The sequence below is a fragment of the Prunus mume genome, linkage group LG5 (assembly GCF_029339155.1).
Source record: "Prunus mume cultivar Tortuosa linkage group LG5, ASM2933915v1, whole genome shotgun sequence".
Taxonomy (NCBI): domain Eukaryota; kingdom Viridiplantae; phylum Streptophyta; class Magnoliopsida; order Rosales; family Rosaceae; genus Prunus; species Prunus mume.
This window is the reverse complement of record NC_142702.1, coordinates 5,991,407-6,019,070: the sequence shown is the minus strand read 5'-3', so window position 1 is coordinate 6,019,070 and position 27,664 is coordinate 5,991,407. Positions and strand designations below refer to the sequence as shown.

Sequence of the window (27,664 nt, the reverse complement as noted above, 5' to 3'; positions counted from 1 at the left end):
GGATCTTTCACACCTCTTTTCCTATCCATATGAACGGTTTTGGATTGAAAACCATCCCCTCTATCATTGCCAAATATAACACCATCCCTCCACCATTTTGCTCTATATTCCATTTCTACCCCTCCTATACAACCCACAAAGAAGAAAAACGAAAGAAAACAAAGTATTATTTTGTGGCGGAAGAAGCGGGTTTGAGGACTCTGTGAAAAGTAGCCGACCCAGCCAACCTTCCACTCTCCTTTTTAGTCCTTGTAGAAAGCGAAACAAAATTATTTACAAAGAAAAAACAAAAAAGAAATCAAAAATACAAAAAAACCCTCAGAAGTTGCAAGTTAGAAGACAAGACACAAACTCCTCTCTCTCTATTTCTTTCTCTCTCTACTTTCTCTCTCTAAGAGACTAAAACCCTTTTTTCTTTGCTTGTGTAGATTTCTTTCCTGGTTAGCCCAACTGATCATTCATTGGTTTCAAATCTTCATTTCTCTGCCCAATTCATTTATGGATCTACTTTCTCCACTTCCAGCATGAGCTTCTGAGCTCCCCAAAAGCTCTGAAACCCGAAACCCAAAACCCAATTTCAATCGATTCAGCTCAGAAAGTGGAAGAAGCCAAATCGGGAAGATGAAAGTGCCGTGCTGCTCCGTCTGCCAGACGCGCTACGACGAGGAAGAAAGAGTCCCGCTTTTGCTTCAGTGCGGCCATGGCTTCTGCAAGGACTGCTTGTCTCGGATGTTCTCTTCTTGTACCGATACCACCCTCGTCTGCCCCAGGTGCCGCCACGTGTCCGTCGTCGGCAACTCCGTTCAGGCCCTCCGCAAGAACTTCGCCGTGCTCGCTCTGATTCACTCGAGTTCCAATGCCGTCTCGTCTGCCTCCGCCGCCAATTTCGATTGCGACTACACGGACGACGAGGATGGGGACGATGATGAAGAGGACGATGGAGACCGGCGATGTAGCCGTGGGTCCCACACCTCGAGCTCGGGCGGGTGCGGGCCGGTGATGGAGCTGGCAGTGCACCAAGAGTTGAGATTGGTGCGGCGGATAGGGGAGGGGAGGCAGGCCGGGGTCCAAATGTGGACTGCAGTGATTGGCGGCGGAGGCGGGCGGTGCCGCCACAAGGTAGCGGTGAAGAAGGTGGCAGTGGCGGAGGAGACGAGTATGGATTGGGTGATGGGGCAGCTGGAGAATTTGCGGCGGGCATCGATGTGGTGTAGGAATGTGTGCACATTTCATGGGGCTATGAAGAGTGAAGGCACTTTGTGTCTTGTTATGGATAGGTGTTATGGGTCTGTTCAGTCCGAGATGCAGCGCAATGAGGGCAGGCTTACTTTGGAGCAAATCCTAAGGTTTTGAAGTTTTCATTTGCTTTTTATTTTTTGTTTGAAAATGGTTTTGTATATTATAATTTTCGTATGCTCTGATTATTTTCTTAGTTTGTGTGGTGGTTCTGGATAGTAAAGTTCAAAAAGGTAATTTAGGCAATTCTTGTTGATCTCTATATAGTGGGTATGGAATGGTTAATGCTTCTGAATAATCAAATGACAATCGAATTGTTTTTATGGATCAAGTTATGGGTTTTATGATTCATACCGATACTGTATTTGGTCATATTGTTTGACAGTTCAAATATAAAACTTATTTGAAGTGTTTGTGTCTTACTTGAAAGAGGTGTGGTAAAGTCTTCTGCCATAATGTTCTGTATGCTGGGTACTTCACGTGCATTGTCATGGGGAGCTGAGTTACATTGGGTTAGTAGTATCGTGCAATATCTAAAACTTTTCTTCTTCTTTTGTCATGTTTCTCCAAATTTCATATTTTCTTTGTCTTCCCTTCCTGAATACAAAAATGAGTTAGGATACAAGTTATATTGCAGCCACCAAATTGGGATGCCTTCCGTTCCCTGAAATGTTGTTCTCACTGGAAGCTTTCAAGGAAGACAAATTTGTCCTTTCTGACTTAGCCAAACTTACTTTGCCCATTCCAATATATTCCTCCCATTTTTGGACTGTGAAATGGGGAATTGGAAACTTTATAAGAATGTTAATATGCTCACAAGGGTAGATGTTTTTTTTAGTTAATAGTAATGGATGGACTCTATGGAACAGGTATAAATGCAAACAGTTGGGATTCTTGGTTGGATGTGGCATAACAAGAATTGTCCCCGACATGGAAATCAAGCTTATTCAGAAACCTTTAATTCAGTAGTCATTATACTTTCTTTAAATCCATTGAAATTTATAGTAGTCAGATTTAACCATGTGAGACTTAAATTTTTGAGCTTGTAGGCTTACAGTTGTAACTATAAGCTGGATTTATTTTTTTATTTTTTGGTAGTAGACTTTTTAATAAAATGATCTTATATGTTATTTTCCCCTTCAACAGCTGTCAACAATCAACATAATAACTGGTTAATCCAGTGTGTAGAAATGCATTTCTTTTGCGTACAGAGTGAAGCTTGCTTTAATTCCATATTTAGGACGCAGGAGAGGGATATACGGTACCTAACCACAAAATAAGACTGATCTTGAATATCATTCTGATTTTCCAAATGCATCTGGACGCTGAATTTTAGATTTGGAGAATAAATGTTGAAGAATTGTGTTTTCACTGAAAAGTACAAAACATCTATTGGGTTTTCGGTATAACTAGCTGCCAAATAGAGGTTTACATTTCCTGCTTGGTACATCTCCTGTTTTTATCCGCAAAATCTTGAAAGTAGAGAAATATAAATTATTATAGTCACGTATTTGTTTATACTTCCATTTTATACATGTTGAGTTAATTTGGTTTGAGGGTTAAAGTTCTAATTGAGTTAGAGGTTTACAAATCCAAGTTCACCAGTGTGTTACCAAATATCTTATTTTAGTAACTATTAACTGGCATTAACTCTTGTCTTGACGTTTTGAGTGCTTCCCATTTGTAGATATGGGGCTGACATTGCACGAGGAGTGGCTGAACTCCATGCGGCAGGTGTTGTTTGTATGAATCTGAAACCGTCCAATCTTCTTTTGGATTCAAGTGGTCATGCGGTGGTTTCTGATTATGGAGTTGCTGCAATTCTGAAGAAACCTTCCTGCCGGAAAGCTCGACTGGAGTGTGATACCTCAAGGATCCATTCTTGTATGGAATGTACGATGCTCAGCCCCCACTATGCAGCCCCAGAGGCATGGGAGCCGGTGAAGAAATTATTGAATCCATTTTGGGAGGATGCTATTGGTATTTCTGCAGAGTCAGATGCATGGAGTTTTGGTTGTACATTGGTAGAAATGTGCACTGGTTCCATTCCGTATGTGGAGCAACATACTGTATATTTGAAAATTCTCATTCTTTTTCCCTTTATTGAATGATTTTTAGTACAAGTTGAAATTCGTTGTGCAGATGGGCTGGTTTAAGCACAGAGGAAATTTATCGGGCTGTAATCAAGGCTCGGAAACTGCCTCCACAATATGCAAGTGTAGTAGGCGTTGGAATACCTAGGGAATTGTGGAAAATGATTGGCGAGTGCCTGCAGTTCAAGGCATCAAAAAGACCGTCTTTTAGTTCAATGTTAGCAACATTTCTCCGTCATTTGCAGGAGATACCACGGAGCCCTCCTGCAAGTCCTGATAAGTAAGAATTCAAAGTACTGTTTATACTCTTGAATTTTCTGGTATTTTTGTTAGTGGCATCTTGACTTAATCCTTGCTGATGCTGTTGGATGAAAAACAAATATTATATAGATATATATTTTTTCAATAACTCAGGATATCTGACTATTTCCCAAGGGCAGAATGAAGAACATATATATAGAAACTAAGTCAATGATGCTGGGTTTCTCTCAATGCATGAGGGCCCAAACCACAGAGAGAGCAAGATCAATATATTGAAATTTATAATTTGCTAATTACGTTAGATTGAGTGACATCTTGAGTTTTTGAACACAGTGGTTTAGCTAAATGCTCTGGATCAAATGTGACGGAACCATCACCTGTATCCCATTCAGAAGTTTTTCAGGCTAACCCCACCCTTCTGCATAGACTTGTGTCCGAAGGGGATGTACACGGTGTTAGGTTAGTGCACTTCATTCCCTAATTATTTGGGCTATTTGTTTTTAAACCCAGAACTGTTGTCTTATTCTCCTTATGCCACACTTTTTGGTTATACAGAGATCTGCTTGAAAAGGCTGCAGCAGAAAGTGATAACAGCGCAGTATTGTCTTTATTAGAAGCTCAAAATGCTGATGGCCAAACTGCTCTCCATTTGGCCTGTAGACGTGGTAGTGCAGAACTTGTTGATGCCATTTTGGAGCATCGAGAGGCGAATGTGGATGTCTTGGACAAAGATGGGGATCCTCCACTTGTTTTTGCTTTAGTTGCTGGATCCCCAGAATGCGTTCGTGCTCTCATTAACAGAGGCGCTAATGTGAGATCTAGGTTGCGGGAAGGCTTTGGCCCGTCTGTTGCTCATGTCTGTGCCTATCATGGCCAGCCTGATTGTATGCGTGTAGGTCTCAGTTACATGGATAATGAAAGATCATGTTTAATGATATTTCATTTTTGCTTCATAAGGTTTTTGAAAGGTGTACTCTTAACATATATTTTGCATAATTTCAGGAGTTACTAATGGCTGGGGCAGATCCTAATGCAGTGGATGAGGAAGGTGAATCTGTACTACATAGAGCTGTTGCCAAGAAATATACAGATTGTGCACTTGTCGTTTTGGAAAATGGGGGCTCTAGGTCAATGTCCGTTTTAAATTCAGAAAAATATACGTAAGTACGAAATTGATTTTCATTTTCTTTAATTTTTGTTTACTATAAGAGTAATGTGCATATTTTTACCTCTCTGGTAATGAAATTCATTGATGATGTGTGGTGCAATATCAAATATTTGTGGATGTTTTTTTAATGGGCACAATCCACTGAGCCACAATCAGGTCTGAATAAAAAGTCATTGACTCATTTAGCACCTTGTGTAGAATTGAATGCGTTTTGAGATACAGAATTCTAGTTTCTTTGAATGTGAAGTATACAAATTGAATGCAAATATATTTATACGAACAGTAGTTAAGATATTCAAGTCTTAGAATGCAGTCAGCCAAATCTTAACCCCTTCATCTGGGCATAAAGCGTAGTTACCAATGGGCATTTCCAGCTTTAACTCCGTTCATGTCTTCCAAACTAAGATCCATGATTTTATGACTTTAATATGTTGTAGAATTAACTTGTCAGAGTCTTACATATGACTATCACATTGTGTAGTTATGTTGATCTTGTTTACTGGTTAGACCCATGTCAGCTCTTTTAACATATCATGTTGGGCAGCATTCAATAAGAATCTGAATGTGTTGTTTTGATCTTTTTAAAACAGATCATATTCACAAGATTTGTAGATGCGGTACCCTGATAGATGTTTTTGTTAGCTCATGTCCAATAATTTAATCCAAGTAGAAAAGTCAAACATCCATATATATTACATTATCCACAATACCCATGATAATAAAATTATGTAGAAGAAAAGATTAATGTATCTGCCTCTTACAGAATGAAACATAATTCACTTTTGATATCATGATAATGAATATGTCTCACAAACACATTATCAAGTCCTTGACACGATCTAATTAATTAATTTTTTTCACATCATGATAATGCATCAGTCTCATAGATATATAATAGGTTATAAAGTGTAACATTATTCATCTTGATTATGTATATGTCTCACATATACATTACTGTCTCTATCTTCATACATAATTTTATATTCATCCTGAGTCTTGTTTGATAGATTTTGACAAATATTTTGAAAATATACAAGTTTTATGTAAAACAGACATGAAGTTATTGTTTTTATAATTCGATTAAACATTGTAGTTTATATTGAGTACTTTGATAAACACAGTGGCATTTCTTTTCAACAAAAAAAGAAAAAAAAAAGATAAACACAGCGGCATTAGCAACATTTGAAAAAAGAAAAGAAAAGAAGAGTAAAGTCAGCCCTTAAAAGTAGGCAGACAAGTCCTGAACTTATCCAAAGGTAAAAGAAAACGTTTGTACTTTTGATTGAGAAAAGGTTTGACTTGGGATCTCAGGCTAATCAACGAATCATATAATTTCATATAATTTCTTATAAAAATACCTAACTTATTACATACGCTTTCAGTAAAAGGCAGGGTTTACTTGGATTTACAAGTCTGGTGATGTGTCAGATTGTTTAAATGTATTTAAAAGGTGCAATATTGTTGGTGAAATATACTGATTGAGTCTGTTGGAGTCACTGGCCCATCATTCCTGAGCTTGTGATTCAGAGGACATGCTTAGTAGTAGACCTGACAATTGTCACCTTTTTAGTTAAGCATAATATATATATATATATATATATATATATTTCTGTAGTTTGATTGTTTATAGCCCAAAAGCATTTGCTTTTATCTTTTAAAATTGTTAAAAGTAGTCGCATGGTTTTGCACTTGCAAGTAGTGGGTATTTGATTGAAACTACATAAAGATTTTGACCTCAATGTTTGATTGCCCTGTTAAATTCTTATCGTATCATAGACCATTGCACTTGTGTGTGGCAACATGGAATGTTGCTGTTGTTAGAAGGTGGGTGGAAGTTGCAACACCAGAAGAGATTGCCGATGCAATTGATATACCAAGTTCAGTTGGCACCGCGTTGTGCATGGCAGCTGCTCTAAAGAAAGATCATGAAATTGGTAATCCTAGATCCTTAAAATGTCTTGTTAATTGATCCGAAACTTTTATTTGTTTAGTGATTCTTTGTTTTCAACCAGGTTTAGAGGCACTTTTATTACATATTGATTACTTTTGGGATTTTATCCTGAGACCTCCTTCGTTTTCCATAAACCATCAGTTTTGTTAATTAATTGGGTTATGTGTTGATTTTGAGCTCTTAATCATTGTTATTTGGTGTTTGGAGGTTAGTGTTGCTATACTTGCAAGTTACAACAAGTCTTTATTGAGCTCAATTTGTGTTGTACTAGAAAATCTTGTCTAAAAATGCAAATTTGAAGTCTTTCCTATGTGCATGCTTCTGCATATTTATATTTGTATGTTACAGAGTAGATATTCGTGCTTGTTTTATTGATGAATATTTACAAGCTCCAGAGCTATAGAGTTGCATTGTCAAACAAATGATCAAGACTTCAAGCTAATGCAACAATAGACAGAGAACTTCTAAACTATTTCTTGTCCCCGTTTTTAAGCTGTTTCCGGCCATGCTGACATGTGGGGTGGGCACTTAAACCTTGAATCCCAAATATTGTCAGAAAATATGTGTGATGTTAAAATCTCTCTCTACTCTTTTCTTTTGTATTCCTTTCTTTCCCATGTCATTTGTTTCTCGATTTCCTTTTCCCCTTTTTGGTAAAAAATATTTGTAGAATGATAAAATCTAACACAATCATATGATTTTCACATAAAATTTTTGTGGGTTGTGTATTTTGTCATTTACTTTTAATCTGAGACCTCTGACATCTTCCGTAACCATCAGGATTTGCATAGCTGGTAGGGTAAAATTGATTTCTTGCACTTTGTAGTTCTTGTTGATTTTTTCTGTTTTACGTGCCTACTTAGCTGGTAGGGTAAAATTGATTTGTTCTGTTTTCCAGTGTTCCACTTAAAGTAAGAAGTAATTTATCTTATGATTAGTATTAGTATTTTTACTTGATGCTGCTTGTAGAAGGAAGAGAAATGGTGCATATTTTGCTTGCTTCTGGAGCAGATCCAACTGCTCAAGATGCCCAGCATGGACGGACAGCTTTGCATACAGCTTCAATGGCCAATGACGTTGAGTTGGTCAAGGTAGTCAAGATAGCTTTCAATTACATGACAACAGAATCTAAAACGCATTTCTTGATTTTTGGTCACTCATCCTCTCTGCATTATTGATGTATCAACACCTTGGAAAATTCATTGCTAGATTATACTTGATGCTGGAGTTGATGTGAACATTCGGAATGTACAAAATACAATTCCTCTTCATGTAGCATTGGCCAGAGGGGCGAAGTCATGTGTCGGACTGCTTCTATCTTCTGGAGCAAATTATAATTTACAGGTTTCTCTTCAATTTATTGAACTTCCTTTGTTGCATCAGTTATATGTTCTGATGGTATCTAATCATTTCTTGTTGATATAGAACTGTAATATGAGAAAAATACAATTTTATATGTGCACATGTGGTGGCAATCTAGTGAGGACCCAATTAGGATTTGCATATTAACTGTTAAGCAGATATGGTTGAAGATGTCTCTCATTATTAGCCGCTAAGAAGATTTTAGCCATATCTTATCAAACAATTGATATGAAAGTCCTCTAGGTTAGGCCCTTGTTGGAACGGAGTGCGCACACACATACAAAGACAGCTTTTATATCTTGATGATGCGTAATGACTTTGTCCTTATATTTTTGCTACTTAAACCAGATTTCTCTTTGAGTCATCATCAGCCTTATGTATTTTGCTTATTGTTATCAGGATGATGAAGGTGACAATGCTTTCCATATAGCAGCAGATGCAGCAAAAATGATACGTGAAAATCTTGAATGGCTTATTGTTATGCTTAGAAATCCTGATGCTTCTGTTGAAGCCAGAAATCACAGGCAAGTGCCAATTAAGGCATTGCTCTTTTTTGTGGCTTTACCGTCATTTGCAAGAGATTCTCTTCTTACAAATTTATATACTATTAAGTGTGTTTGGACTTGTACATCTAATTGTTTATAAGAAACAAAAATGATGACTACCAAGTTGTGAACAAGTTATTAATGACTATCAGGCCTTTGAAATTTTGCATTTAATCTATTAGGAAACTGATTGGGAACTCCATAAAGGTGCCAAGGCACAGGGTAAGCTATCTAATATATTAAACAATTTAAAATTTTGACTTTGATGACAGCGGCAAGACATTACGTGACTTTTTGGAGGCCCTTCCCCGGGAATGGATATCTGAAGATCTGATGGAGGCACTTGTAAATCGGGGAGTTTTTCTGTCTCCTACAATGTGAGAAGAGATGATATCATTGTGTTGTTCTGATAGCATGTCTAATAATGCTTCCTTGCGACTAGTAGATTTCATAATTCTTGTTTTCTCTATGGTTTAGATTTGATGTGGGAGACTGGGTGAAATTTAAAAGAAGTATAACAACTCCTACATATGGCTGGCAAGGTGCAAAACATAGAAGTGTTGGGTTTGTGCAAGGTGCCCCAGATAAGGACCATTTGTTAGTATCATTTTGTTCCGGAGAGGTTCGTGTTTTGGCAAATGAAGTTGTAAAAGTTATTCCTTTAGACAGGGGACAGCATGTCCAGCTGAAACCAGATGTCAAAGAGCCCAGGTTTAATTCTGAACAGTTTTATATTTATCCAAAGTGGTGGCATCTTATTCCAAGCTTTAATTTTTTTTTGGTCAAGCTTTAATTGTTACATAACTGTATCTCATCTCAAGCATTTAAAATGAAAGTGACATTAATGTATTTATTTTTATATTTTTGGCTAAAGGACTACTCATTAGCCCATAATTTATCCTCATAATATGAAGTAATTTTGAAATAAAATTGGTTAAACATGAATAGCACAAGGGTTAAATACAAGAAGATACAAAACAACAGTGGAGAAACATCCAACTAAACATAAAGGTTTTGGGGCATTAAAGTAAAAGATAAAAACATTATATATGGACCAAGAATAAATATGATATATTTGTTAATCAATGCAGAATCCTGTACTACTAGGTAAACGGCCGTGAAGGTTTAGATAAAAGCAGATGTAGTGATAGAGACAAAAGTAGAATAGTTTGTTGATTTTTCTGTTGATCAACAATTAAACTTCACATGCATGCATTGGATCTCTCTCTTTTGCGTTTGCCATATTTAATTCCTTTCTATTGTCAGCTTTAGATATGCATCTTCTGGTATCTGCTTGCATGTAATCCTTATTCAAAATGGATTGTAGTAAATTTAATTACTGACCTTGCTTTGTTATCAGGTTTGGGTGGCGTGGGCAGTCACGTGATAGCATTGGTACTGTGTTGTGTGTTGATGATGATGGTATCCTACGCGTTGGGTTTCCTGGAGCCTCCAGAGGATGGAAAGCTGATCCTGCGGAGATGGAAAGAGTTGAAGAATTCAAGGTTGGGGACTGGGTTCGTATTCGTCCTACTCTTACAACAGCAAAGCATGGACTGGGATCTGTTACACCTGGGAGCATTGGTATTGTGTATTGTATAAGACCTGATAGTAGTCTATTGCTAGAACTGAGCTATCTTCCAAGTCCATGGCATTGTGAACCGGAGGAGGTTGAACCTGTAATCCCATTCAGGGTGAGTGAGATATGTTGTAAAGTGATAATTGATAATTTTATTATATCCCTTGATGTTTTTTATGTATTCTTTTCAAACACTAATACATTGTTGACTTTGAAGATTGGTGACAGGGTATGCGTGAAGCGATCTGTTGCAGAACCTAGGTATGCATGGGGTGGTGAGACACACCATAGTGTTGGAAGAATAAGTGAGATAGAGAATGATGGCCTCCTGGTAATTGAAATTCCTAATCGACCAATACCATGGCAGGCCGATCCTTCTGACATGGAGAAGGTGGAAGACTTCAAGGTAATATCTAATTGTTTACTCTTATTATATCTTTAAAAAAACAGGGTAGTTTTTTTAATATGCTGCTTTGTATCTGCATGTTGGTATTTCCACCATGAGCAGGTAGGGGATTGGGTTAGAGTTAAAGCTTCAGTGCCCTCTCCCAAATACGGATGGGAGGATATTACAAGGAACAGTGTTGGGATAATTCATAGCTTGGAGGAAGATGGTGATATGGGTGTCGCCTTCTGCTTCAGGAGCAAGCCTTTTTCTTGTTCTGTCACAGATGTGGAGAAGGTGCCCCCTTTTGAATTAGGGCAAGAGATTCATGTGATGTCATCTATTACTCAGCCACGACTTGGATGGTCAAATGAAAGTGCAGCAACTGTTGGAAAAATAGTTAGAATTGACATGGATGGAGCTTTGAATGTAAGAAATCTCATCTCACACATACAGACAATATCTTGCATGAGTCGTTCCCTTGCACTCTTCATTTCAATTGTTATGATATCAGATTCATCGCATATCATTACATATAACATATCAGATTGATGTACAAATTAATGTGCTGGCTGGGGACAATTTTAAATAAGCGGGCTGTTACTGTCATTGAAGTTTCATTTGCTTCGGGCACATTCGACAAATGAATTTTTTCTTAAAAAATAAAATTAAAGAGAGAGGAGGAGAGGGAGATGAGAGAGATGAGGGATTTAGTTTTATGATACATCTTTTCTCTCATGTCTTCCTCACCGGTCTCTGCCTTTCTGTCCTTAACTAAAGAAGCAGAAAACAAGAAATAAATGACAAATATGCTTAAAGAGATCAGCACTTTATTTATCAGCAAAATAAGTTGTAGAACCATTTGTTATTTTCTGCTGGTGGATGACAACTTCTGCAACTATATAAGCTTAGTACTTGTGTGTGTGTGCACATGCGCACAATCTAACAACAATGTCAAGAGGACCTTTGTCCTCGTTAAATATCACTTAACATGAGAAGAGGTTTTGGTTATTTGATGCAGGTAAAAGTGCCTGGTCGACAGAGCTTGTGGAAAGTTTCTCCTGGAGATGCGGAACGACTCTCTGGATTTGAAGTTGGTGACTGGGTACGTTCTAAACCAAGCCTGGGAACTCGACCAAGTTATGATTGGAACAGCATTGGAAAGGAAAGTTTAGCTGTTGTGCATAGTGTACAAGATACAGGTTATCTGGAGTTAGCTTGTTGTTTTCGTAAAGGCAGGTGGATAACTCATTACACAGATGTTGAAAAGGTTCCATGCTTAAAAATAGGGCAGTATGTTCGGTTCCGGACTGGACTAGTTGAACCAAGATGGGGCTGGAGAGGGGCTCAACCTGATTCTCGTGGCATCATAACTAGCGTTCATGCTGATGGGGAAGTCAGAGTGGCTTTCTCTGGTTTGCCAGGGTTGTGGAGAGGAGATCCTGCGGATCTTGAAATAGAGCAGATTTTTGAAGTTGGAGAGTGGGTGAAATTAAAAGATCATGCAAGTATTTGGAAATCCATTGGGCCGGGCAGTGTCGGAGTGGTGCAAGGATTGGGATATGATGGCGATAAATGGGATGGAACGACCTTTGTTGGATTTTGCGGCGAGCAAGAAAAATGGGTTGGGCCTACCTCTGATCTTGCTAGGGTGAACAGGCTCATGGTTGGCCAGAAGGTTAGGGTTAAACTATCTGTCAAGCAGCCAAGATTTGGGTGGTCAGGCCACAGCCATGCAAGTCTTGGAACTATATCCACAATTGATGCTGATGGCAAGCTGAGAATATACACCCCAGCTGGTTCAAAAGCTTGGATGTTGGATCCATCGGAAGTGGAGCTTGTCGAGGAAGAGGAGCTTCACATTGGAGATTGGGTTAGGGTTAAGGCATCAGTTTCAACTCCAACCCACCAGTGGGGAGAGGTGAGTCGTTCGAGCGTTGGGGTGGTGCACCGCATGGAAAATGAGGAGCTCTGGGTTGCATTTTGCTTCACAGAGAGGTTGTGGCTTTGCAAGGCATCGGAAATAGAACGGGTTAGGCCATTTAAAATGGGGGACAAAGTGAGAATTAGAGAAGGGCTGGTGAGCCCACGGTGGGGCTGGGGAATGGAGACTCATGCAAGCAAAGGACAGGTAGTGGGGGTGGATGCAAATGGGAAGTTAAGAATTAAATTCCGGTGGAGAGAAGGGAGGCCATGGATCGGAGATCCTGCTGATGTTGCTCTTGATAAAAGCACGTAACACAACTCATCCAACTTATGTTCTTCTCAATTGGCTCCTCCACTTTCAGGGGTTCTCGCCCTCTCTCGGCTTGTGCAGATAAGTGCGAATGCCATTGTGACCGCACAATGCGATCGGATCTGCTCCGAAACTATAACTTTGTTGTAATGGGCTCTGAAGGGATAATTTATTTGTTAATACAGAAGAGTACAAGAGATGGATAGATAGGAAACGGGGGGAAATTGTCTTGCCTTACTGTTAATTATAGGGGACCCAACGGAGGCACAGAGAGGTGGCAGTTTGCCATACGTGTTTCATAGTTGTTGTGCAGTTGACAAGCGTTTGAGGTATATATATATATATGAGGTTATTTATATTGATGTACAAATTGAACCCTTAATCTTGTTAGTTAATACATTCTTTTCGAAGTACCTAGTAGATGTTTTCTCCAAAACCCACTGAAGAGTGTTTTAATAACTTAGAAAACTGTTATGCCCAAGCGACAGGTAAATGTATAAACACAATGGAGGAAGCAAGCTGCAAATAAATTATGTACCAACAAAGTACAATTCACATATTTTCATATGCTAAAAGTGGTACTACCCTGCCGCATTCAACAAATGATTAGGTATATTCCCGTTAAAAAAAAAGAGGCATGTTACCATTTAAAAACAAATCACTCGGCTCAGTGCAATTCTTTCAGAGGCACCTAGTAGATGTTTTCTCCAAAACCCACCGAAGGGTGTTTTTATAACTCAGAAAACTAACATGCCCAAGCAACAGGTAAATATATAAACACAATGGAGGAAGCAAGCTGCAAATAAATTATGATTAGGCATGTTACCATTTAAAAACAAATCACTCGGCTCGGTGCAATTGGCATATGCACTTCATACATGTACATATGAACATTGAAGAAAAATCAAATACAGGGACAAACCATTGTGGATGTTGGTTTTTTATCTTAATGAGTATTTCAAAATGTACATATGTTTCAATACCAAATATTTTAGAATTCAAAATCAAATTTAATGTTTGAACGTTAGTTGATTTGATTTAATTGCTTTCTTCAATTTGATCTTTATTCTGATTGCTGATAACGTTTAATTGGTTTAATTGTGAAAATTACTGTAGACCCTCTCAAATATCATTTACTTGTTTGTTTATTCTGGGCATTAAATTATGTTGGCTAACTTTGATTTTAACGTACACTTTGCCTTCAATTTTTTTGATTCCTGCAGGAAAAGCTTTTGCTTATATGATCACTTTGATTTGCTGAAGGTCTTGATTACATAACCATTTGTGAGTGTACGTTTACAAATGATCAAAAGTTGTTGTATCCTGGAAGGTAGGACGTCATAATCTGCTATATCGAGATATTATCTCAGAGGAGCGGATCTACTCTTAAGGATAGTAACTTACATGCCTCAATTTATTGTTCGTGATCAAAGGAGAGCATCCACTACTTTGGAATATTACTTCATCCAAATCCCTTGCAAAGAAAAGAAGAGAAAAATAGCTGGAGCTTTGATCGGAGAGGCTTTTATTTCTGCTTCCATCTGACAACTTTCAAATGCATTTACTAAACTAATAGGCAACTATTATGACAATACTTCAAGCATCTTTTGATATTTTCACCCCATGCATCATGTTTATTACTCTATTCTTATATTATCATACATTAGCCACTGCATCATATCTGATTTGATACCCCACCACCATCATTTATGCTATTCGCTAGAAACAAAAGGCTGTGGACCAGTGTCGTCTAATATGCTATATAGGTGATCGCTGTTTATTGTGATTCTTTAGACGACGGTGATTTATCGTTATCTGTTAATCACTTAGACGACGATTTTATAAGATCACCGTTGTCTATTTATCAATTCAAACGATAGTGGATCACCATCATTTATTTTTTTTTTTTTTTGGTCGAAAATCTTTTGAAAGCCCTCAAATAGGCCTTTTCTTTTAGACCGGATCTCTCATTGTCTTGTCAGTTTAGACGACAATATAATTTCGTTACCATCATCTAAGTGGTGATATTTTGTAATGGTATTTGTAGGTGTATATCTTTTATTTATTTATTTATTTTATTTTTTTGGGGTTGTTCATTTGCAATTAATAGAATTTTTCATTCTAAAAAATTTAAGCTCAACAGATGCTTAAATTTTTGTCATCAATTTAACCAAAATACAAAAGAATTCTTCTAGGTTACCCATAAAACTCACTTCCAAGGCCTATGTATAGCCCCCTAGAAATTCTGCTCCTTCACCGCATATTTGATCAATCTCCTTTTGCGTGTAACTTTGATCAATTGTCTTCTCCCACTGAAACATAATAAATAAAAAGGAAAAATTAGTCAATAAGTTCAACATTATGGTAATATATTTCTCAAGTCCTTCATATGACTCATTAAAAACTTAACAATATTGTTCAAAGCAACCCCTCTTTTTAGTCCATCAAAGGGCATGTGTAAATTGATATATTTTTCCATCAAGATGAGCATAACCATTTTACTAATCACTGCTAAACCATACGAAAGCCGAAACAATGCAGGGGAAACAAGAAGGAATGAAAGAGAAGAAGAAGAGGAAATGCGATGCAAGACCTGCATTGTCCCAAAAATGCAGAAATGATGGGTCATTACCATTAAAGGTTATATACGTACCCACACCATTTATTAATGTTGAAGTTGTTAGGACTTTCTTAGTCACTAAGGTTAGACTTCCTTGTTTTCAGGTCTAATACTTACGTAGTTGTTAATAATTCCTGTTTCTAAGGAACAAGTATTGTTGCACGTTCAGTTTAAAGTCTAGTCATATACCATGATTCTAGGTGCTGTAAAATCGTGGGTTGTTGCATTTCCATTCAGTTACTTTGTAAGGCTTTTAAAAGCCATTGCTATCTTTGAATTCGATAAGAAATTCTTCCTGCAAAACAAGTGCTATCAAACTTTCTCTTACTCAGTTTCTTGTAGATTTTCTGGTTCCAACATTTGGTATCAGAGCTCCACCACGGGGCCTGATCAAAAGTCTTAAAGTAAACACGAGTTCAGTGAGAAGGGGTAACGATATGGCTGGTGAAAGCAGTTTCGTACAGCCAACCATTCCTAAGTTCGATGGGCACTATGATCATTAGAGCATGTTAATGGAGAATTTTCTGCGATCCAAGGAATACTGGGGTTTGGTGGAAGCTGGGATCCCTGCAGCAGCAGAAGGGGTGGATCCTATAGAGGTACAGAAGAAGACAATCGAGGATCACAAGCTAAAGGATCTGAAGGCAAAGAACTATCTGTTTCAAGCCATTGATCGATCGATTTTGGAGATAATCCTGAAGAAGGATACAGCAAAGGATATTTGGGACTCCTTGAAGCAGAAATATCAAGGCACAGCCCGAGTCAAACGTGCACAGCTGCAAGCTCTTCGCAAAGAGTTTGAGGTGCTTCATATGAAGGTGGGAGAATCGGTGAACGATTATTTTGCGCGAACTCTCACTATTGCCAACAAAATGAGAATTCACGGAGAACAGATGGGTGATGTGGTGGTCATTGAGAAAATCTTAAGATCCATGATTCCAAAATTTGATTACGTTGTGTGCTCAATTGAGGAGTCAAATGATATTGACATTCTGTCCATCGACGAACTTCAAAGCAGTTTGCTAGTTCATAAGCAACGAATGAGTAGACATACCACGGAAGAACAAGCACTGCAAGTCACGAATGAAGCTCAGCCAGGAGGATGGAGTGGGGGTTGTGGCTTTTATCGAGGAAGAGGAAGAGGCCGAGGCCGATCTGGGTTTAACAAAACCATGGTTGAGTGTTACAATTGTCATGGGCTTGGTCATTTTCAATGGGAGTGTCCTAAAAAAGAGAAGCAAGCACACTTTGCCGAGACAAGTGAAGAAATGATGCTCATGGCTTATGTGGATGACAACAAAGCTAGAAGTGATTGCCTATGGTTCTTGGATTCAGGGTGCAGCAACCATATGTGTGGTAAGAAGGAGTTTTTCTGTGATCTTAATGAAGGCTTCAAGGATTCTGTCAAACTGGGAAATGACGCAAGCTTGAAAGTACAAGGAAAGGGCAGCATTCGGATGGAGATAGATGGGACCATGCACATGGTTACTGAGGTGTTCTTCGTGCCAGACTTGAAGAACAACCTACTAAGCATTGGGCAACTATAAGAGAAGGGTCTTGCAGTTCTCATGCAACACGGAACTTGCAAGATCTTTCATCCTAACAGGGGCTTAATCATGGAAACTGCCATGTCACACAACAGAATGTTCATTATCATTGCTCGATGTCAGTCAAAGGAACAAAGGTGCCTTGTCTCCCTTATCACAGACCAATCCCAACTCTGGCACAATCGATATGGACACCTAAGCTGGAATGGTCTCAAAGTTCTTCAACAAAAGAAGATGGTGGAAGGTATGCCACAGGTCAAAGCTCCTTTTAAAGTTTGTGAAGATTGCTTGGTGGGGAAACAATGAAGGGACTCAATTCCAAAGGAAAGCATATGGAGGGCTTCTGGAATTCTTCAGTTAGTACATGCTAATATTTGCGGGCCAATCAATCCAACATCAAATAGCAAAAAAGGGTATCTCATCACCTTCATAGATGACTTCAGTCGAAAGGCTTGGGTATATTTTTTGGTGGAAAAGTCTGAAGCTTTTGTTGTTTTTAAAAACTACAAAGCTAGGGTGGAAAAAGAAACTAGAGCATACATAAGGGCCCTTCGCACAGATCGTGGAGGTGAATTCACATCACAAGAATTCACTAATTTTTGTAGTGTGAATGGGATTCGAAGACAACTGACAACTGCATACACTCCCCAACAAAACGGAGTTGCCGAGAGGAAGAACCGAACAATTATGAACATGGTTCGCAACATGCTTTCTGGAAAGCACATTCCAAAAACATTTTGGCCTGAAGCAGTTAACTGGACTGTGCATATTCTCAATAGAAGTCCTACACTTGCTGTGAGAAGTAAGACACCGGAAGAGGCATGGAGTGGAGTTAAACCATCAGTGAGTCATTTCAGAATTTTTGGATGTATCTCTCACGTTCATGTACTTGATCAGAGAAGAGTAAAGCTTGACAACAAGAGTCTCAAATGCATATTCTTTGGGGTAAGGACGAGTCGAAAGCTTACAGATTATTTGACCCGATTTCTAAGAATATAATTGTGAGCCGAGATGTTGTTTTTGAAGAAGATCAAAGTTGGGATTAGGAGGCTTGTTATAAAGAAAGCATTGTGGCTGACCTTAAATGTGAAACAGATGAAGGAGAGGGAACAGAAGTTGGTGACAATGAGGAGGAATTGGAAGCTGGCAGCACTGAAGAAAACGAGGGCAGTGAAGAAACGGATCATGGTGTTGCCCAAGAAAACTCGTCTCATGAGGAGATTGATGAGAACTCACCTCATGTTGCACGGACACGAAGACCACCAGCATGGATGAAAGACTATGAGAGTGGGCAAGGTCTTTCCGAGGAAGAAGAATCAAACATTGCTTACATGGCTTTGTCCACTGATAATGATTCTATATTCTTTGAAGATGCAGTAAAGAATGAGAAATTGAGGCAAGCCATGAACTCTGAGACGAGGCAATAGAAAGAAATGATACGTGGGGACTCACAGAGTTACCACTTGGCAGCAAAGTTATTGGGGTGAAGTGGGTTTACAAGACGAAACTCAATGAGAATGGAGAAGTAGATAAACACAAGGCACGACTCGTTGCAAAAGGGTACAGTCAAAAGTATGGAGTAGACTATGCTGAGGTATTTGCACCAGTGGCTAGGCTTGACACCATTCGAGTTGTGATTTCACTTGCTGCTCAGAAGGGTTGGACGATCTATCAACTAGATGTCAAGTCTACCTTTCTACATGGAGAGTTAAATGAAGAAGTTTTTGTCACCCAACCTCCTGGCTATGAGAAAATGGGACATGAACACAAAGTGTATAAGCTTAAGAAAGCGTTGTACGGTCTAAAACAAGCTCCTCGAGCTTGGTACAGTCGTATAGAGACTTATTTTGCCAATGAAGGTTTCAAGAAGTGTCCCTATGAACATACTTTGTTCATCAAAACAACGGATGGAGGTAAAGTTTTGTTTGTTTGTCGTTATGTTGATGATCTCATATTTACTGGAAATGATGAGGTTATGTTTAAAGATTTCAAACAATCCATGATGATTGAATTTGATATGACTGATCTCAGAAAGATGAAGTTTTTTCTTGGTATTGAGGTGTTGCAAAGGCCAGATGGTGTTTTCATTGGGCAATGAAAATATGCACAGGAGGTGCTTGACAGGTTCAAAATGGATCAATGTAATCTAGTGCATAATCCAGTAGCTCCTGGGTTTAAACTCATGAAGGACGAAGATGGAGTAAGGGTAGACAGTACACTCTACAAACAAATTGTAGAAAGCCTTATGTATCTGACTGCTACACGTCCTGATATGACATTCATAGTTAGTTTGATTAGTAGGTACATGGAGTGTCCCACTGAGATGCACCTACAGGCGGCAAAAAGAGCATTAAGATATGTAAAGGGAACTATTGATTTCGGGGTGTTTTACAAGAAGGGAGGAAAGCAGGAGCTTTTGGGATACACGGATAGTGATTACGCAGGTGATCAGGATGACAGAAAGAGCACTTCGGGGTATGTGTTTATGATGAGTTCAGTGTGTGTCTTGGTCTTCGAAGAAGCAGCCAGTGGTCACTCTTTCCACCACTGAGGCCGAGTTTATTTCTGCAGCATCTAGTGCTTGTCAAGTAGTCTGGTTAAGGAGAATTTTAAAGGAACTGTGTCATGATCAATGCAAATCTACAGTGTTATATTGTGACAATGTATCAGCCATCAAACTCTCAAAAAATCCAGTCTTGCATGGTCGTAGCAAACACATTGATGTTTGCTTTCACTTTCTCCGTGATCTTACGAAGGAAGGAATTGTGGAGTTGGTTCAGTGTTCAACCCAGGAGCAGGTCGCATATATTTTTACAAAGCCTTTGAAGCTTGATGTTTTCTTAAAGCTGAGAGGTTTGCTGGGTGTTTGTTCTTATCCAGCAGTAAACTGAATGACAATGGTATTCAGTTTAAGGGAGAATGTTGAAGTTGTTAGGACTTTCTTAGTCACTAAGGTTAGACTTCCTTGTTTTCAGGTCTAATACTTACGTAGTTGTTAATAATTCTTGTTTCTAAGGAACAAGTATTGTTGCACGTTCAGTTTAAAGTCTAGTCATATACCATGATTCTAGGTGTTGTAAAATTGTGGGTTGTTGCATTTCCTTTCAGTTACTTTGTAAGGCTTTTAAAAGCCATTGCTATCTTTGAATTCGATAAGAAATTCTTCCTGCAAAACAAGTGCTATCAAACTTTCTCTTACTCAGTTTCTTGTAGATTTTCTGGTTCCAACAATTAATTCCTTTAGAGGGAATTATTTCAAGCAACCTTTGCTTTTTTCATTGCATAATGTCAAAGCCAATGTGATTAAAGAGAAGAAAAGTCAAACGAGAGAGACTTTAAAATGATTAATTTACACTAAGAAATGACAAGAATGAGTCAGATTATAATAAAAAATAATAATTTTTTTGGGGATAAAAAAAAAAAAGAAAGACACAAGTTAGAGTTCAACGAGTCGTTTAGCTAGTCGAAAATATATTTCACATAATTTATTTCGGAATAATGCACTAACAATCATAGAACAAAATTAAAATTTAAATTTAAACAAAATTATTTATACATGCACAGGTAAATTAAAATAAGGCCAAAAATAAACGACGCTAATAATAGAAAAAAAATAAAATTAGGTAAATGGAAAAACCTCTCACATGCTAGATCACGTGCCTGACAGGGGAGGTCAGCTGCCCGCATGCTGTCACACGTGTAAAGTTAACAGCAAATGCATTGGCATTCTATAATTCCAAATGACTATTAATTTTGTAAGAAGGATTCTTAGCCATGTGAAGTTTGGAAACTCTGTCCCCCAAAGAAAATAGTCACAGGCACAGCCACCCAACGGAAAATATATAATACGGGCCTACTCCTCCATTACGGATTACAATAACAAAAACCTTTCATACAGCCTTACCTTTTGAAATTTGTTAAGAGCCGTAGATTCACAAAGAGATCAACGGCATTCGAGTCTGGTGCACTTGAATTAATTAATGGTAATGACGACCCATCCCCCATGTGAGGGCAAAGAAAAGTTTAAAAAACTTGTCATCCCAGAGAAAGGCATTTTTAAAAATTATTTTAAATTATCATCATTTGAACACTGACAAGACAGCCAACCAAACAGTACTTGTTAAATACATAATATATAATTACAGTCACAAAAGCTTTCATACTGCCTTACCTGTATTTCCAAGTTGTGCTCGCTGAGAAAAGAATTGCTTCATCCAAATCCCTTGCAAAGAAAAGAAGAGAAAAATGGCTGGAGCTTTGATCGGAGAGGCCTTTATTTCTGCTTCCATCCAGGTGATTTGTGACAGAATTGCTTCACCCGACTTCATCGACTTATTTCGGCACAAGAAACTCGATCAACCTCTCATCGTGAAACTGAAGAGGACCCTGTTGACCTTGAACGCAGTGCTTGATGATGCAGAGGAAAAGCAAATTGAGAAACCAGCTGTGAGAGAGTGGCTTGATGACCTCAAACATGCAGTCTTTGATGCTGAAGACTTGCTGGATGAGATCGACTATGAAGCTTTGCGATGCAAGCTGGAAGGTGAAGCTCAAACAGCGGACAAATTAACCAACAAGGTTCGGAACCTCCTCTCTGCTTCTCGTAATAAGTTTTATCAAACCATGAATGTTAAGATACAGGAGTTGTTACGAAAACTAGAAGACTTTGTACAACTGAAAGGTGCTCTTGGTTTGACAGAAGTTGTTGGGAGGAAGGTTTCACAAAGAACTCCAACAACTTCCTTGATTCATGAACCTTATGTATATGGTAGAGATGAAGTCAAAGAAAATTTATCAAAAGTGTTGTTCTCTGATGATGCAAGCGAGGAAAATGTGTCTGTCATCCCCATTGTTGGAATGGGTGGGGTTGGCAAGACAACCCTTGCTCGAATGCTTTACAATGACAATAAGGTGAAAGAGCATTTTACCCTTAAGGCTTGGGCTTGTGTTTCAGAAGATTATGATGCTATCAGGGTAACTAAAACTCTTCTCGAGTCAGTGACTTCAAAACCTTGTAAAAAGACAGATCTGAATTTGCTTCAAGTTGAGCTAAGTGAAGAACTGAGGGGGAAGAGATTTTTGTTTGTATTGGATGACCTTTGGAATGAGAAATATACTGATTGGAACTACCTCCAAACTCCTTTTACTTCAGGGGCAAGGGGAAGTAAAGTCCTCGTAACAACACGGAACAAAAATATAGCATCTTTCATGCAAAATGTTCCTATTCACACCTTGAAACCATTGTCGCATGAAGATTGCTGGTTCTTACTTGCAAAACATGCAAATGTAAACTCTAGTTCTGATCCAAGCTTGGAAGAAATCGGCAAGAAAATTGCACGCAAGTGCAATGGGTTGCCTTTAGCTGCACAAACACTTGGCGGTGTGTTACGTTCAAGGCCAGACTTTGAGGTATGGAACAGAGTACTAAACAGCAGCATTTGGGAGTTACCTTACAAGAAAAGTGACATTCTTCCTGCTCTAGGATTGAGTTATCATTATCTTCCAGCTAAGTTAAAACGATGCTTTATTTATTGTTCAATTTTTCCAAAAGACTATGAATTCAAGGTAGAAGATGTTGTTTTTCTTTGGATGGCGGAAGGTTTAATTCCGCAAGCGGAGAACATGGAAGAAGTGGCTAAGGAATATTTTGATGAACTGTTATCCCGATCATTGTTTCAAACGTCAGGGAAATCAAGTTTCGTCATGCATGATCTCATCAATGACTTCGCGGTGTTCATGTCTAAAGGATTTTGCTGCAGGTGGGAAGGGAGGGAATCACATGAAGTAGAAAGAGTTCGCCATTTGTCTTATGCCAGGGAAAAATTAGATGTTGCTGTTAAATTTGAGCCATTAAAAGGGGCTAAGTGTTTGCGTACCTTCCTATCTATCTCTTTAAAACCATATTACAGGCTTGAACGTTATTATGTAAGTAAAAAGGTTCTTCATAATTTGTTGCCATCACAAACATGTTTACGGGTGTTGTCATTGTCCTGTTATGTGAATGTCATTGAGTTACCTGATTCCATTAAAAAGCTCATTCACTTGCGCTATTTGGATCTCTCCAATACTGCAATTGAAACGTTACCCAGTGTACTTTGCAGCCTCTACAATTTGCAGACATTATTATTGTCAGATTGTTCCCGTCTCGTTGAATTACCTGCAGACTTGAGAAAATTGATAAATTTACAGAAATTAATGTTGGGAGGTTGCAAGTCTCTTACTAAATTGCCTGTAGACATGTGGGAATTAATTAATTTGCATCATCTTGACGTGAGTGGAACTAAAATTGCAGAGATGCCAATGCAAATGAGTACATTGAAAAGCTTGAGAACATTGTCCGCTTTTATTGTGGGCAAATCTACTGGGTCGACTATTGGAGAATTGGGGGAGCTTCCACATCTTGGAGGAAAACTTTCAATTTTGCAGCTAAGAAATGTAGTTGATGCTAGGGATGCCTTGCAAGCAAATTTGAAGGATAAGAAAGATCTCAAAGAGTTAGAGTTGGAATGGGGTGATGAGGATGCGGATGATTCCCAAAAGGAGAAAGATGTACTTGAGAAGCTCCAGCCTTGGGTGAATCTGGAGAAACTAACCATCAGTGGGTATGGTGGAAAAGATTTCCCGAATTGGCTAGGGGGCTCGTCCTTGTCCAACATACAAGTCATGTGTATTAGTGAGTGTAGTAATTGTTCGTCGCTGCCACCGGTTGGGCGGCTACCTACCCTCAAAGAGCTCTATATAGGAGGAATGAAACTTGTTAAGACGATTGGTGTTGAGTTTTATGGCAGCACTGGATCTTCTGTAAGTCAGCCATTTAAATCACTGAAGAAGCTGGAGTTTTGGGGGATGGAAGAGTGGGAGGAATGGGTACCAAGTGGAAGTGGAGGTGCAGACTTTCCTTGTCTACAGGAGCTCATACTAAGGGTGTGTCCGAAGCTGAGAGGAAGCTTGCCTTGTGATCTCCCTTGCTTGAAGAAGCTTAGCGTGCGAGGGTGTGGGGTTTTACATGATCAAAGGGCCACTACTGCTACTAGTGTTAAAATGGATTACAAATCTCTTGAAGAATTGAGAATAGGAGGAGGATTATTTGAAACTGAACAAACACTTGGCGGTGTGTTATTTTTACTAGAGATAAAGCTCCTGTCCGAACTTGAGATTGGGGGTTTAAATGGCATACAGTGCTTGCCCAACATCAATCGTCTTCAAAGTTTGAGACTATATAATTGTCCAACCCTGTCGTCCTTCCCTGAAGATGGGCTACCCACTACGTTGACATTACTTGTGATAGACTTTTGTAGGAGATTAGAATTACCTCATGAGATGTTGGCCAAATTAACATCGCTCGGGCATTTGACGATATCCCATAGCTGTGATTCAATGAGGTCCTTCCCGTTGGGCATTTTTCCCAAATTGACGTCGCTTTTCTTTTGGGATTGTAAGAATCTGGAATCCTTTTCCTTGATTGAAGAAGAAGGAGTTGATGAGAATCTCAGTCGACTCAGTATCGCAGACTGTCCAAATCTGGTGTGTTTTCCCCAGGGAGGATTGCCCACTCCCAACCTGACTGACTTGGAATTCATTAGTTGCAAGAAGTTGAAGTCATTACCCGAACGCATTCACACCCTCACAGCCATTCGGGCATTGAGGATGGTTGATCTTCCAAATCTGGAGTCAATTGCAGAAGATGGGGGTTTGCCTCCCAACCTCCGACATTTTAGCATTAAGAATTGTGAGAGACTGAGGGCTCCATCTTCATGGGGTTTGCAATCCCTTGAAAAATTTGAAATTGGTGGCAGGGGAAGTGACGAAATCTTGGAGACGTTGCTCAAGCAACAGCTGCTCCCTACCACTCTTCAACGCCTCGAGATCAGTGAACTTTCAAGTCTGAAATCTTTGGACGCAAAGGGACTTAAACACCTCACTTCTCTTTCTTTTCTGAGCATCTCTTATTGTTCTGCCCTGGAAAAAAGGTATGAGAAGAAGACAGGAAAAGCTTGGGCCGACATATCTCACATTCCATGCATCAAGATAGGCGAAGAAGTGATCATATGATATGAGCTCTCTCTCTCTCTGACACACATTCCTTGCATCCGATGTTTCACTCTCAACTCTCAAATCAAACTCAGGTATGTACTTCAAATAACTGGCTTAACGGGTTTTCTTCCAATTGAATCCAAATACCAAAATACATATTATTTTTTTGATAAAAAACCCAAATGCATATTGGATTTCCCAAATTCATGTCCCCAAATAAACCGAGATGCATATTTGTTACTATTTTTATGCCCCCAAGTTCCTTGTATTATCTTATTTATATATCATAGATTTTTGTCAATTACATTTGGCACTGCTGTTTATTGGTCTCTTCTTATTTTCCGATTAAAATCATTTTCCAGAAAAAAACAATTTGTGCTCAACAAAAACTCTCAATCTGATTTCTGTTATTATTTTTCTCAATAAAAATCTCGTTCTATTTACTATATTTCTAATTGGTGTTGTTAAGTCTCAAATGCTGAATAATTAGTAGTCTTTTGCAGGACAGCATACCTTTTCGTGGAGAGCTTTTCATTTGCAAGGTTTCTTTGCGTGCCATTTCCAGACGAGGGGTTTGCCATTGTATATAGCCTTACAATTGTTACAACGAGGAGAAACAGAGAGGCTCACCTGGAATATATCAGTTTGATGCATTTCTGCATCGAATGTACAACATTTTTAGGTACTTTCTCATAAACTTAAGTTGAGTCTCATTTCATTTGAGCTAGTTTAAATTGTATTTGATGCCTATAGATAACCTGTGAGCTTAAGTTGTTTGATCAGGTTATCTACATCCTTTTCTCTATTTTTAGATTTCGTTCATGTTGTGATTGGAGTGCTGCTGTTTTTTAAATTCATTCATGTAATGTTAGGGTGTTTAATCTCTGGTTTGCGGTTTTAGTTGAGTAGTCTTTGTTTATCCAGTAGATGACTTGTGCCCTGTTTTGTAATGGTCTCTTTTTTCTTTCCCTAATGGAAGCATGTTCCTAATGAAAAAAAAATGAGAAAGAAAACAACAGTGTTTTATTTTTGGTCGAAAAACAAAACAGTTTTCATCGATGCTTATTGGTTATTTTCAACTGCAGAAGCCTGCTTTTGACATAGGTGGCATGGCGCAAACTTGCATCCTTACTTCCTTCCCCATTGGCATAGGTGGCTTTCTCATCTTCTTCATTCTGTTACCAGCTTGAAGCTTGTGTAGATATGCTTTGCTCTTGTAGTTCTGATCACAAAAATCGGTTCACAAATGGAAAGTCATGATTAGATCTATTAGCAGAAGATCTGGAGGTGTACATTCTAATATTTCTTTTCCTTCCATTCTTTTGCCTCCTTCACCATCATAACTTTCTAATGACAGAGAGGTTGGGTGGGGATGGGGGAGGCAACAAGAGAAATTTGAAATCTCTCACAATTAAACGTGCAGATTAATTTCTAAATAGTCGACGTATTTCTGGTCGCAAATTTATTTTATTCCAACATCTAGGAATTGGATATGTTTTGCTCTTGTTGTTCTGAAAACTTTACAATCGGTGGCAGGGGAAGTGACAATATCTTGGAGACGTTGCTCGAGCAACAGCTGCTCCCTACCACTCTTCGCACTCACCGCATCAACGAAATTACAAGTCTGAAATCTTTGGACTGAAAGGGACACCTCACTTCTCTTCAACACCTACGAATGGAAAGCTGCCTTAGTCTCAAATTTCTGCAACTTCAACACCTCACTTCTCTTCAAAGGCTATATATTAGTTGGTGTGACAATCTCCAATTCCTGCCAAAAGAGGGTTTGCAGCCATCTCTTTTTTTTAACTGCAGATCTACAAATGTTCTGGCCTTGAGAAAAGGTATGAGAATAAGACGGGAAAAGATTGGACTAACATATCTCAAATTCCTTGCATCCAGATAAATGATCAAGTTTGTTTTTTTGTTTTGAAAACCCAGAACTCTACTTTGTCAACTTTGTTGGCTCAGCTTCCAAACTGGGGCCCACCACCATCTCTCTCTCTCTCTCTCTCTCTCTCTCTCTCTCTCTCATTCCTTGTATCCAATGTTTCACTCGCAACTCTCAAATCAAACTCAGGTATGTACTTAATAACTGGCTTAACAGGTTTTCTTCTAATTGAGTCCAAAAACCAAAATACATATTCTTTCTCTGTTGAAAAAACCCAAATACATATTTGATTGCTCAAATTCAGTGTCCAAATACATATTTGTTACTATTTGTATGTCCTCAAATTCATTTTATTATCTTATTACATATCAGAGAATAACCAAGTCTTTATGGAAAAGGGTCTGCCATCAATTTTGCATCCAATCAACTTTTACAGTTTGCCAAAAAAATCATAGCATTTATTTATCTTTTATTACTAATTGTACCGCATTCTCATATTGGTTAAATAGTTTCACGCATTGATCAAAATCAATTTGTGCTCAACACAAAAACTCAATCTGATTTCTATTACTATTTACTTTATTTTTATTACTATTTACTTTATTTTTGCAGGACAGCATACCATGGAGAGCTTTACATTTGCAAGGTTTCTTTACGTGGCATTCACAGAGCAGGGTTCACCATTGTATATAGCCTTTTGTTTTTCTGCAAAAACAATTGTCACAGCAAGGAGAAACAGAAAGGCCCACCTGGAATATC

At 38.6% G+C, this 27,664-nt stretch overlaps 1 protein-coding gene and 1 pseudogene across 8 annotated transcripts; both read left to right on the top strand.

The window, feature by feature from the left end:
- Positions 1–270: 270 nt before the first annotated feature.
- KEG (protein kinase KEG) lies at positions 271–13,229 on the top strand. 2 transcript variants are annotated; one of them, XM_089051940.1, is made up of 16 exons: positions 271–1,346; positions 2,924–3,286; positions 3,379–3,609; positions 3,924–4,049; positions 4,146–4,482; positions 4,593–4,750; positions 6,535–6,692; positions 7,682–7,800; positions 7,919–8,053; positions 8,471–8,595; positions 8,889–8,993; positions 9,094–9,327; positions 9,977–10,310; positions 10,413–10,601; positions 10,704–11,009; positions 11,602–13,229. In XM_089051940.1, the coding sequence occupies exons 1-16, from the start codon at positions 622–624 to the stop codon at positions 12,817–12,819; spliced, it is 4,863 nt and encodes a 1,620-aa protein (XP_088908066.1). In that variant the 5' UTR covers positions 271–621; the 3' UTR covers positions 12,820–13,229. The 2 variants fall into 2 exon arrangements, with proteins under 2 accessions (XP_088908066.1, XP_008231619.2); XM_008233397.2 differs by having other exon boundaries at positions 7,679–7,800.
- Positions 13,230–21,131: 7,902 nt separating this feature from the next.
- LOC103343311 (putative disease resistance RPP13-like protein 1 pseudogene) lies at positions 21,132–27,654 on the top strand (annotated as a pseudogene). 6 transcript variants are annotated; one of them, XR_016127120.1, is made up of 4 exons: positions 21,132–25,109; positions 25,526–25,699; positions 26,103–26,169; positions 26,554–26,697. The product of XR_016127120.1 is annotated as a putative disease resistance RPP13-like protein 1 pseudogene, transcript variant X3 (transcript). The 6 variants fall into 6 exon arrangements; XR_016127119.1 differs by having other exon boundaries at positions 25,511–25,699; XR_016127118.1 differs by having other exon boundaries at positions 21,133–25,109; positions 25,521–25,699.
- Positions 27,655–27,664: the final 10 nt, after the last annotated feature.

Excerpts from the sequence above, each read along its gene's own strand:
- KEG (XM_008233397.2), top strand. The coding sequence starts at position 622 with ATGAAAGTGCCGTGCTGCTCCGTCTGCCAGACGCGCTACGACGAGGAA. Across the intron at positions 4,483-4,592 it reads GCCAGCCTGATTGTATGCGT|GAGTTACTAATGGCTGGGGC; the intron begins GTAGGTCTCAGT and ends GCATAATTTCAG. Across the intron at positions 7,801-7,918 it reads ATGACGTTGAGTTGGTCAAG|ATTATACTTGATGCTGGAGT; the intron begins GTAGTCAAGATA and ends ATTCATTGCTAG.